At 42.7% G+C, this 12,523-nt stretch overlaps 2 protein-coding genes across 12 annotated transcripts in view; both read left to right on the top strand.

Annotated features, from left to right (window-relative positions):
• LOC126267309 (kalirin) overlaps positions 1-12,523 on the top strand; it is a 2,010,890-nt gene that overhangs the window by 1,129,979 nt on the left and 868,388 nt on the right. The window lies entirely within an intron of this gene.
• LOC126267310 (uncharacterized) lies at positions 6,088-9,333 on the top strand. Of its 2 annotated transcripts, XR_007548988.1 has the most exons (3): positions 6,088-6,461; positions 6,674-6,848; positions 6,951-9,333. XR_007548988.1 is itself a non-coding variant. In XM_049972406.1 (2 exons), coding segments are annotated over exons 1-2 (948 nt in total). In that variant the 5' UTR covers positions 6,824-6,873; the 3' UTR covers positions 7,897-9,333. The 2 variants fall into 2 exon arrangements, 1 of the variants encoding a protein (XP_049828363.1); XM_049972406.1 differs by lacking the exon at positions 6,088-6,461 and having other exon boundaries at positions 6,824-6,875.

Genomic DNA, 12,523 nt, shown 5'->3' with positions numbered 1-12,523 from the left:
GATTTCTTGTTATTCTGCTTAGCCTGGCTTTATAATTACACAGTTGGTCTCCGGTGCGACCTTGATGTAGCATCAAGGAGATGGGCACTGCCTCGCGGAACGCTTATTTTTTATTAGTTAATCTAGCCTTACCTCAAATTTCTGAACTAGGTAACGTCAGTATGAAGACACAACTACACTATGCGTTCAAAAGTATTCGTACACCTGGCCGAAACTGAATTAAAAGTTCATGGTGCCCTTCATCGGTAATGCTGGAATTCAATATGGTGTGGGCCCACACTTAGCCTTGATGACAGCTTCCACTCTCGCAGGCATAGTTCAATCAGGTGCGGGAAGGTTTCTTGGGGAATGGCAGCCCATTCTTCACGGAGTGCTGTACTGAGGAGAGGTATCGATGTCGGTCAGTGAGGCCTGGCACAAAGTCGTCGTTCCAACACACCCCGAAAGTCTTCTATAGCATTCAAGTCAGGACTCTATGCGGGCAAGTCCATTACAGGCATGCTATTGTCGTGTAACCACTCCGCCACAGGCCGTGCGTTATGAACAAGTGCTCGATCGTGTTGAAAGATGCAGTTGCCTTCCCCGAATTGTGTTGTGATAGTCCCATGCAAAACAACAAGGGGTGCAACCCTCTCCATGAAAAACACAACCACACTATAACACCACAGCCTCCGAATTTAATTGTTTGCACTACACTCGCTGGCAGATGACGTTCACCGTGCATTCGCCATACCCACAGAGTGCCATCGGATCGCCATATTGTGTACCGTGATTCATCACTCCGCACGACCCTTTTTCACTGTTCAATCGTCCAACGTTTACGCTCCTTACACCAAGCTTTTCGTCGTTTGGTATTTACCGGCGTGATGTAATTCCTATGCAATGGTCTGCATAGATATCTGCCTATCACACATTACGAGCCTCTTCAGCTGTCGGCGGTCAGTCAACAGACGAGGTCGGCCTGTACGCTTTTGTGCTGTGTGTGTCCGTTCACGTTTCCGCTTCAATGTCACATCGGAAACAGTGAACATAGGGGTGTTTAGGAGTGTGTAAATCTTACGTACAGACGTATGACACAATTGACACCAAGTTCGAAATCCGTGAGTTCCGCGGAGCGCCTCATTCTGTCCTCTTAACGATGTCTGAGGGCGCTGATACAGAGTACCTGGCATGTAATATGAAAAACGTATGTTTTTGGGGCTGTCTGAATACTTTTGATCACGTAGTGTATTTCTAAGCATTTGAATTTAGCATCACAGACCTTCGAAGCACCTGAAATTGGTTTTGTACTCAACGACGCAATGCAAAGGGTTGATGATGAACTCACTTGCTGAAGGAACCTACTTCAAGTCGCCTACGAGCAATTGAAATTTAGATTTTCCTGACTCTCTTGGAAATTTGTGGTAAGGTCTTATGACACCAAACTACTTAGAGCAAACTAAGTCTGCACACTACTTAATCTAACTTAAACTAACTGACGCTATGGACAACAGGCACGCCTGAGGGTGGACTCGAAGATCCGACGGTCGGAGCCGCACGGACCGAGACAAGGCGCCTGAGATCGCGCGGATACCCCTCGCGGCCCTGACTCTCCTATTGCGGAAGACGATGCCTTTGAAAAGAATTCTGTGAAATTCGTAATATCTTTCCAGCAAGAGTGTCTGTTCCCTGTACAACTATAATCTTCATCTTGGGTCGTTCATCCTCAAGAGTCTCAAGTAATGATTATTGTTGCCTCGGTTGGGTTAGAGAGCAAATCATGTTAGTTCCGTTGTGAAGGACGAAATTGTTTTGAGATACCAGGATAAATTGTCTTGGGTACACTTGTTAAAAGTCCCGCCTTTCTGCATATTTGCACTGAATTTATACGTCTGTATGTGCGTTAGGTCAGAATGCAAACTTGGCTTACGAAGATTTATTCTAGGAGCAGCTACGAGCGCTCGCCGCCGCTGGCCCATCTCCACACCCCCATCCTCACAGCCCCTCACCAATGCCTACTTGTCAACTGGGTTCGCGGGTGGGCTGAGGAAGGGCGTAATTGAACTGGGAATCTTTTCCAGGGATGGATCAGATGTATTGTGCTGATGGAGATTATGTAGAGGCAAAAGTGCTGGTAGAGTTGTCTTTCCAGTAACACTTTTTTTCTTTTTTAAATGTCCAAGTACGAGCGGCACTCGCGCACCGAGGCTTCCGTAGTACAAACTTAATTGTGTATGTAAATAATTCATCCATCCCGAAAATTGAGAATCTTAACTAGTTTTGCCTGTTATCGATATCGACACTGTCCGCAGCTCGTGGTCGTGCGGTAGCGTTTTCGCTTCCCGCGCCCGGCTTCCCGGGTTCGATTCCCGGCGGGGACAGGGATTTTCTCTGCCTCCTGATGACTGGGTGTTGTGTGATGTCCTTAGGTTAGTTAGGTTTAAGTAGTTCTAAGTTCTAGGGGACTGATGACCATAGATGTTAAGTCTTGTAGTGCTCAGAGCCATTTGAACCATTTCTGATATGGACACTGGCAAGATATTGGTCCTAGGTATTCCAAGACTGTACCAAAATCTCTACAGTAGTTCCTCGGAGTCCCCCAGGCATACAAAATAAGCAAGCGCGCGACTTCATTTTACATATGTATAGAGAGAATACGTAATGAAATAAATTTTATTTACGTACTAAAACATGACTACACCTTACATTTTAAATTTGCACGCTGTAATGTTCGTCTATGATGCTTTTGACGGATGATGAATGCTATTTATGTTCAGATGGCAAAAAGATATTTTTATGTGATGTAATCACAGTTTAATCAGTTTCAGAATTTTTACTTTCCTTGTACTGCGAAACCTTTTCTCTTGTCGAATTTGCCGGCCGGAGTGGCCGAGCGGTTCTAGGCGCTACAGTCAGGAACGGCGCGTCCACTACGGTCGCAGGTTCGAATCCTGCCTCGGGCATGGATGTGTGTGATGTCCTTAGGTTTGTTAGGTTTAAGTAGATCTAAGTTCTAGGGGACTGTTGACCTCATACGGTAAGTCCCATAGTGCTCAGAGCCATTTGAACCGTTTTTGAACTTGTCGAATTTCATCATTCTAGGTCAACGGGAGGTACCCTATAGGCTTAGAAGAGCGAGTCTGCAAGTATTAAAATATGAGACATAAATGGCCGTATCTTTCGACTCAATTGACTTACAAGTTTAAATTTTTACACCGCCGAGGACCGTAGCCTTATTATGTGACACAAATTTTAACTGGATACGTCTAGCCACTCCTGAAAAAAGATGGTCTTAACTTTCGGACGGACGGACAGGCTGACAAACAACAAAGCGCTGCTACGAGGGTTCCGTTTTTACAGACTGAGGCACGGAACCCTAAAAATCGATCTTCTTCTGGAAGAAGTGGCTGTGGAAAGACTGCCCAGCGCGCTACAAAGTGGCCCGCATGACGCAGGCCGGGCGCACACTTGTGGCGCGTGCAGGAAGTGCGCTTTAATTGGGCCGCGCTGCGTGCAGCGGGACAAAGAGATCAGCTCGTGCCGCCTGCCGCGTGCGTGATTAGCCGCGGGCCGCCCATTCTGAGGGCCGCCCCGCCGCCCTGTTCTCTCGTAACAGACCACCCCTCAGAATTGGTGGCAGCGCCGAAAGCAAACACTTGTCCGTCTGCGCCACGCCTGTTCACTGTTTCCCTCCCCGCCGCTGCCCAGATCCTGGCAGGCCTCGCCGGCTCCGCCCTCACAAACACGGCGTGTTCGCTCTCAAATATACATCGTGCCCCCGGGGCGCTAACATCCCTAATATTTCAGAAGTATCAAGACATCGACATGAGGTTCAGCAGTGAGCAAATGGGCAACTGAATACTCGTGCCGGGCTTTATCAGACGAAATGTTTTATTTATTTATTTTCTATCAAAAGGTGTATTTAGTTTGACGGCTTTTGATAGCTTGTGAGATATAGGAGTGGACTGACGTTGCGCATATGTAACGGCTGATAAGGGGCGAAACAACGCTATAATAATAATAATAATAATTGTTCCAATAATAAACAAGTGGAATTGTGGTAAACTGCAATACTTTAAGAAAATCCGACAGACGTAGTTACGCAAATAAATCTTCTGCGAGAAACAGCAAATAGATCTGTTCTTAAAATTTCAGTTGGTAAAAAAATCATGACAAATTTAAAAAAAGCACCAGAATTCATAGAAACACAAATAGATAAAATAAAGCGAGTGAGTCAAGTTAAATATCTCACTATAGAACAGAATGGATTCGAAAAATTTGCAGCAGATGAAAGAGTTAACAAAATGGAGAGACCATATGGTTTGACAAACAATATGAACAACAACAAGAACTGCGTATCTAGAAAAACAAAAGTAAAACATTGTACCACAGTAGTACGACCAGAATGGTTATATGGATGGGAATGCTTAACAATGAAGTGCTCGTATAAGGAGGACAGAATCCAGGAATTTCAGATACGGATTGTTGGAAATATAATGGGTGCAATACAAACCACGTATGTCTAGAAAAATGAGAAGTAAAATCTAAAGAAGAATAGAGCAAAAAATCAGAAGTTATGGCTAAAAGATGAGTAATCTTTTTTTTGGACACCGCTACCGAACGAAAGAAAGAAAGCTTATGAAACAAATGTTTCTGTGTTTGTGGGAGGCCTGCCGGGGTGGCCAAGCGGTTAAAGGCGCTACAGTCTGGAACCGCGCGACCGCTACGATGGCAGGTTCGAATCCTGCCTCGGGCATGGATGTGTGTGATGTCCTTAGGTTAGTTAGGTTTAAGTGGTTCTTAGTTCTAGGGGACTGATGACCTCAGAAGTTAAGTCCCATAGTGCTCAGAGCCCTTTGAACCATTTGTTTTTGGAAGAAATCCACAATAGCACAAATTACAGAAATAAGGTTCAAATGGTTCCTAAGCAATTTGGAACTTAACGTCTGTGGTCATCAGTTCCCTAGACTTAGAACTATTTAAATCTAACTAACTGAAAAACATCACACATATCCATGCCCCAGGCAGGATTCGAACCTGCGACCGTAGAAGCAGCACGGTTCCGGGCTGTAGCGCCTAGAACCGCTCGGTCACAGCTTCCAGCCAGAAATAAGGAAAGCAGTAGAAAGAACAAACATCAAATAATCGGAAATACATACAGAAATGTTTTTAAGAATAAAATACTAAAAGTAGAAGGCTTTCAAAGCACAAGATGTAAGAAATCGGTAACAAAACGGACAGAAGAAAGGGGAAGATAACATGGGGAGAAGATGAAGTAGTATTGGAGAAATATAAAACAACAGAGAAAGAAGAGGAATAGAAGTTATCTGATCGTCTTAGGTCGATACGAAAATTAAAAGAAAGAAACGGTTTTTTCATTAAATTGTAAAATACAGACTTTAACACAATAAACGAAAAATATTCGTACACAGTGTAATATCGCTAACAAGAAAAATGCTTGCACCCTGCGTAATGTCTCTAGCCCAAGCAGTTTCGTCCCGTTATGATGTCCACGTTAATTACGACACACGTGTAAAATGAAAGAGGTCCGTCGAAGGCGTGATAGTTAGACACAAAGCACACACTTCGGATGGTAAGCGAGGGGAAGGAAATCGACCGTGCCCTTTTTAAAGCAAATAGTCAGCATCCGGGATGATCGATTTAAGGAAACCGCGGAAAATCTAAATACGGTATGACGCTACGGGTGGTGATTTTAACTTCGGCCCTTGCGAATACAGATTCACTGCAACACCTCGTTCGATCTTGTGACACGCTTTGCATTTCGCATTCTCTTCATGTAGGATTGATTTCCTCGCGTGGCGATTATAATCGTTGAACTTGACACTTTTTTTTCCTTTTATTGTTATTTCACATGTACAGTATTACGCTCTTATAAATAAAAAATATAACAAGAACGAGAAAAAATATGAGGATATTTTTGCTATTTTAAATTAAAAATAAAAGATGGACAGCAACTAAAAAAACGAAAATGTAAAATGTTTCTGGAGGGGACAAGATGTCCCATAGAGCTGAGGAGTGTGGTAGAAAAGATAGGGGGCAGTTAGGTAGGAAAACTACGGAGATGGAGGTAGTGGTTAGAGTGGATAGTGCCATTACAGAGGGTGGGGAGGACAGAGGTGAGGAGTAATTTGGTGTGTGTGTGTGTGTGTGTGTGTGGAGAGAGGAAAGGAGAGAGGTGAGATGGGCTGGGAAGAGCTGAACTTACTTGGTAGGAGGCATGTGACGTCGTGTTCAAGATCATAGTAGCTGCAGCACTGTCTGTGAAACATAGCACCGGGCTGTCAACAACGGAAATGTTGAATGAATGTTTCCGGTAATTTTGTCCAGTTATTGGGGGATTTGTTTCGAAGTATAAGATAATACGGTCTTTTCGTTTCGTCCTCCGAAATTAGAATCCACACGCTCTGACATGTATCCACGCAGCCAACAAACTACACATCTCGCACATTTATGCACATATGGTAATTAGAAAATTTTGAAAGCAATGTATAAAATAAATAATGTTTCCTTGAATTTTGCTGTTAATCAAAACTAATATGTTACGAAAAATTAAAACTTTTTCTTTATTTGTAGTATAGGACCTATGATCAAGAATTCGAAAAATGAGAAGGTAGTTTCGTTTTCAATAGAAAAATATTAGTAACAATGTCTACTACGTTACTTTTCCTACTAGCTTATTACGGATACTTGAGTTGTAATACCTGCGTGGCATCGATTATCGAAATCAGCGCGGTGGAGGATTTGTGGGATATCTGCGCTTTGTAACTGCTGAAGGTCGTAAACACCAGGGCAGCGGCTCAGTTCGTAGTGGTGCTCCGGGCAGTTACAAACAACTGCACGGTCGTAGCGTAAGTGCGATACTGGCGTGTGTTTATGTAGGTGAAAATGTGCGTCTACACTTCGGGTTATGGATCGTTCAATTTCTGAGATTCTCGAATTGTGTTTACTAGGTTACTGAGTGTGGGGTTCTGCATGGCGAGGATCAGCAACATGGGAAACGAGAATCAGTGGGCTGGACCTATTCTGCAACGCTCTGTGGATAATCATACACTGGCCCCAAGCCGCTCAGTCGCGGAGACCTGGGACACGCAGTGGACATTCCACGGAAACAAAGCGATTAATGTGCCAAGTCTGCCAGTGGACATGACCGAAACTGAAGTCGTTGCCCTGTTCTCATCGCTGGCGGTGAAGTCTGTGCTTCCTCGAGACGACGACGCTTCTGCTTCATTTTCGGAAGCACATCCGCTTGCTTCTGACTGTTACCATGTTGCGGATTCTTACGCAAAACGAGAACTCTCTGATAGCTGTATTGATGTACTGTGTGGCGTCGACTTGGCCCTTCAGGGTGAATCGGGCGAAGTCTGTGATCCTACAGTCAGACAGGAAACAGGGATCACGTCTTCAGGCGGAAATAGCTGCGGTTGTCAGTCGACCGGATGGGGGACCCCTCCTGACCGAAACGACAGCAGTAGTTCCTTCAGTTTTGAATCTTACAGCGGCAGCGAACAGTGGGCAGCAACGAGATCAGCGGTAATAAATTATTGGCCTGTGGATTACGAACACAAGTCAGTTGTCTGTTGCGTAGAGAGCTCGTCAGTCCCTGATACAGAGTATAATCGCGAGTTAAACCAGCGTGCTTGTGGGGACTGGAGTAGCCGTGGTGGTCGAACGTGCTCTATCAAAACCGTAGAGGTCTTGACAGCGGCTCAGAAAAATAATCGCGGTGAACAATGTCAGACATGTTACGAGAGACAGTTGGAACTTGCAGCCATCGATAACGACGTTAAGAACGCGTCATCAGAATTTAAGCTTTTTGGTAGTGAAGCACGTACTCGATGGTTTCCTAGAAGTCACACAGTAGAAAGTTGTGGCGGAATGGTTGATTATGGGAGTTAGTCAGCAGACAGTACCGGGCTAGTGTCATTGGTGAGTGCAAGAACTCACCCTATTTAGTAGTGTAGTGTCAAGAAATAGAAAATGGCGCTAACAGTCGTAGTAGATTCCAGAAGAATGTTAGTAACTTCAGTGTTACACTTACACGCTGGAATAGTTGCATGTTAAACTTTCGCAAATTAGTCTTGCAGAGATTTCACATTCGATCAATTTCTGCAAATTTTTTTAAATAAGCGTTACCGAGCATGCGTAATATTTCAGCTCAAATTGTCACGCGAATGTTCCACACAAGTGGAATTTTTTACTCAGATTGGAATATTCATGGTATGGGACATACCATTAACGTGATTTCATTATTGTACATAAGGAAATATGCATTATGTACAGAAAGTTATTTAATTTGAATTTGGAAGTCAGAAACACACGTCGTTGATATGCTGTAACATTAGACCGTTTTTCCACAAGGCCGTTCTGTACACACAAACTTGAACTCACAGCGTGTAAGATTTTACACGAAGGGGGCATAAATAATTCATGCTGGTTGATTGCATTGTCTACACTTAGGACTCAAATGTAAGGACGATTTACTTCTGTGTAGAGTGGGGCTGCCCAGTGCCGACGGCTTCAAGAACAGCAGTTACAAGCATGGGCAAAATCTGACTTACATGCTAGAAACCGTCTCTTAACTAGAAACCATCATTAGCTTGCATATAATTACATCGTATGTAGCTTGATGTAGGATAAATCATTCTCGTGTTCATATACAAATCCACTTACGAATTTACCTGGTTATGAATGAACATTCACGATAAGCAGCTTGTGTGTTCTTTAGTCATCCTCCCAGACCCATCACAATGTTGCATGCATATGCAGTGTTTCCTAATTATATTAGTGTTAAGCCAATTGTCAAATATGGGGTAAGATTCTTTTCCTTGTATCACGTCGCTGTCTGGACTTTATATACAGTCAGTGCGAAATAAACGTGCCATACATATAAATTGAGTTAAAGTGATAAATTTTCCAGAGTGCCCCGGAGTCGGCCACATGAACAGTACTAAAATTTCCTCTCTTCGTAGGAGTCAGCTTTACCCCCTGTTACACGGGTTTAATAGGTGTGCTAAAGAGGAACAGCTTTCGAACTGTGTTAGCCTACCAGATTGATTCACATACGTACAAGGTTACCTCCTGACCGTGCTGGTCATCAGTTGTTTTTACTTTCAGTTAAAGAGGAAGATACTGACAAAACTTCAGAGACAGTGTCTAATTCTCACGCTGATTTCATGTACCCGTATGTGTGTTTTTGTTTTGTTTTCTAAAGTGATGGAATAATACGAGAAGTATACTTTAGAAGCGGTTTGTTAACATAACAAACTACACTGTAATCGTACTGTTTCGGATTTGTCACAGTTTACGAAAGAAATAAAATGTTTTTGGCATTTACTTACTGTTGTTTTTATCTCAATATGATCGAAGTTCTGTTAACCCTGAGGTAAAGTTGAAACGTAATAGCAGTCTCGATGTAATTAGTCACGGTGACATTATCAACAACAAATAAGACAGCAAGTATGTCCCACTGGCTGTAGCAATGAAACTGTGGGGCACTACCGTGGTCCACAGTATGAGGTCAGAGCAGATTTTTAGACGCTAGTCAACAAGAAAGCTTACCATATTACTTCGCCAGAATAAAGTGTTTAATGACTCTGTTGTTACAACTATGTGATATACTAATTCTCCTAGAAAACATAGCAGTCATGGGACGTTTTCAAATTTTCATTGGCGTATTTTTTTTTTGTTCTTAGTTAACCTTTTCGAAATAGAAACTATCTTGCGTTTCCTGATTAAATCCTGTACTTCGGTCTAGACATTGAGCTAAACATGGTCTGAAACTCTAAAACGCATATGTTGCGGTACCCCTTGTTATGATAAATTAGTGCCTGTAGTGGTACGCTAGTTCATTCCTTGTTACAGGAGAACATCGTAGACGTTATACAGAGAGAGGTGCTGCAGTGATTAAGACCCTGTACTTGTCTTAACCTCTCTGCAGATAAACGCCTGAGCGGTTACTTCGAAAATAGAAGCCATTGGAGGAGACATTTATATATGCATAGTAAATGTCAGAATCATGAACCCAGGTACTTAGATGAATACGGGGTACATTAAACTGTGTTTCGTTGATTCTTTCCCACAGTCATGTAAAAAAGAAATAAAATGCGCGTGGCCGTACATTGTATGTTTTAACCCGCTCACGCAAATGTGTGAACCTTAAATCAATATAAATAAGATAAATTGCCGCATGCAAGAACGATCACCACCTGAGAACGGTTAAACTGAATTGGTTGATTGTGTTGTTAGAAATTGTGGATGGTAATAGTATTTTTGGTATGAAGAATGAATAAAAATTTACCTTCAGTTTGACAGTTCTGCTGTCACGATTTTCATAAAAACGTTTGACAGTTATAAATAATACATAAATATATATGTAGTATATAAAGGGAGAAATTGATACCGAAAATCTCGATAAGATCGTGAGAGATTTACTTCAAATTTTTGCATGATGTTGTACTAATTATACAGACGGAAGTGGACATGGAGAGGAGGGAGTAAAGTTAACCACAGAGAGATGGTGTGGAGGAGGTGATGTACAGAGCTACGAAACATTGACGGAAATGGACGTATAGAGGGGGAGAGCTGGTTGTGCACAGAGATGGTGGAGAGGGAGAGGGAGGGAGGGAGGGAGGGAGGGAGGGGGAGTGACGGGTTGGTAAGGAATTTAGGAAGTGATGGAATTCCGATACATATTTAGCAATTGCGAAACATTGCCGGGTTTGTTAGTTTGTAATACATGAGCTCCCTGAAATGCCATTTGGTACCCTCTTAGCGCTGTGTTCTTTTCTCACAGTAAAGTATTCATATAAACAGAGCATCCCTCATGTGGATGAAGTAAGATGTACAGTGATTGGAGCGTTTGAACTGACAAACAGGACAGATTCGCCAGAGAATGCGCTTAGCAAGTACGCTGAAAAAAAACTTTGACGCAATTTGTACAATTAAACTGGCTGTATTTTGCGAGCACTTGCTGCCACTCTGTGGACTAGCTGATGTTTGAGCAGTGATTTTTGTCCTGCAGTATGAAGAAACATGATTACGGAGCGCAGGTTGGAGCCGGCGTTTATCAAATTTTAACAGCGGCTTCGTTCCTGCCCACTTTTCCCTTAATCAAATACAAAACTTTCTTAATTTCCTTGCTAAATTCATTACTCGCTGGGGCATTAGCAAATTGTGTTGGTTGGTCTTTTTATATTCGCTCCCTTGGAGAAACATTTTTACCCATTGTGTGCGACCGCAGCGCTCTTGGTTTACATAATTCTGTTACGATAACTGTGGTGCGCCTTGTGCCTACTGATGTCGCCCGAGCTGCGGGTGGCGGGGCCGGCGGCGTCGTTTTGCTGGAAGGTAACCCGTATTATGTTCACGAGGTGTTCCGTATTTGCCAACTTTCGTGAGGAAGAATTAATTTCCTTGCTGCTCCCCCCCCCCCCCCTCTCTCTCTCTCTCTCTCTCTCTCTCTCTCTCTCTCTCTCTCTCTCTCTCTCTCTCTCTCTCTCTCATATATAATCTCTGTGTGTGTGTGTGTGTGTGTGTGTGTGTGTGTGTGTGTGTGTGTCATTTGAATTTTTATATTTCACGCTTGTTAAACAGAAATTCTACCACTCGGTTTCATGATTGCTCTTTCAGCGGCCGTGCAATAAAATAGGAGACTAAATTTTCGGTGCACACGAAATGTTTCTCTACTTGTAACTGCTAAAATAGAAGCAATTTTTTTCCATTTTCTGAAAACATATGCATTAACGTTTTTGAATCTGTTAATTTCTGAGGTCGCGAAAATTATTTAAGTGGGCGAGAATTTGATTACACTTTGGGAACACGTGCATTCTGCGCTAGTTGAACTTCGTAATGTTTATCAGCGTTTAACGATCTTAATGTTCCTGATTCCTGTGTAATTGCACACAGCGATGTGCTGATGGCACTAAAACCGAAACAAAACACAGCACGAAATTAAAACATGGAATCTTGTTGTGTATGATGAACTGTTACAATTCGGTTAGGGGGCAGCCTTATATGAAGGTTGTAGTTAAGTGAAGCTACTGCTGTTTTTCTATTCTACTCGCGAACGATTCGAAACAGAATGCAAAGCAACACGCGAATATCAACAGGTGACTAGGCTACAGTTTTTTCTTCAGGTACCAAAATCACGGGCTTCGTATAATGTAATACCCTAACACCAATTTCTTTATCAACGCCTTTGTTGTTGTTGTTAACCGCCAGTAATTTTGACTCGTCTTTGGAAATCTTGCGAAAATAGAAGCAGCTTTGCAAGAAAACAGCGCAATACGTTGTCCATTACCGCAACATTGAAGTAATGATTTTTTTTTTTCCGAGACACATTTTTGTTAGTGGTTTGTCAGTTGCCACGAGCCTCTAAATTTTTGATTATATGTATTGGTTGCACATTTAGGTTAGCAAGGGAACTGCCTGCTGCTGTTAATGATCCACGGAAAAAATTAAATATTGCTTTGTAACGTATGGAGATACCAAGTTACTTTTCAGACTTTTAAATCGAACGCCAAAA

The sequence above is a fragment of the Schistocerca gregaria genome, chromosome 4 (genome assembly GCF_023897955.1).
Source record: "Schistocerca gregaria isolate iqSchGreg1 chromosome 4, iqSchGreg1.2, whole genome shotgun sequence".
In the NCBI taxonomy this organism is placed as follows: domain Eukaryota; kingdom Metazoa; phylum Arthropoda; class Insecta; order Orthoptera; family Acrididae; genus Schistocerca; species Schistocerca gregaria.
This window is presented reverse-complemented; position numbering and strand designations above follow the sequence as displayed.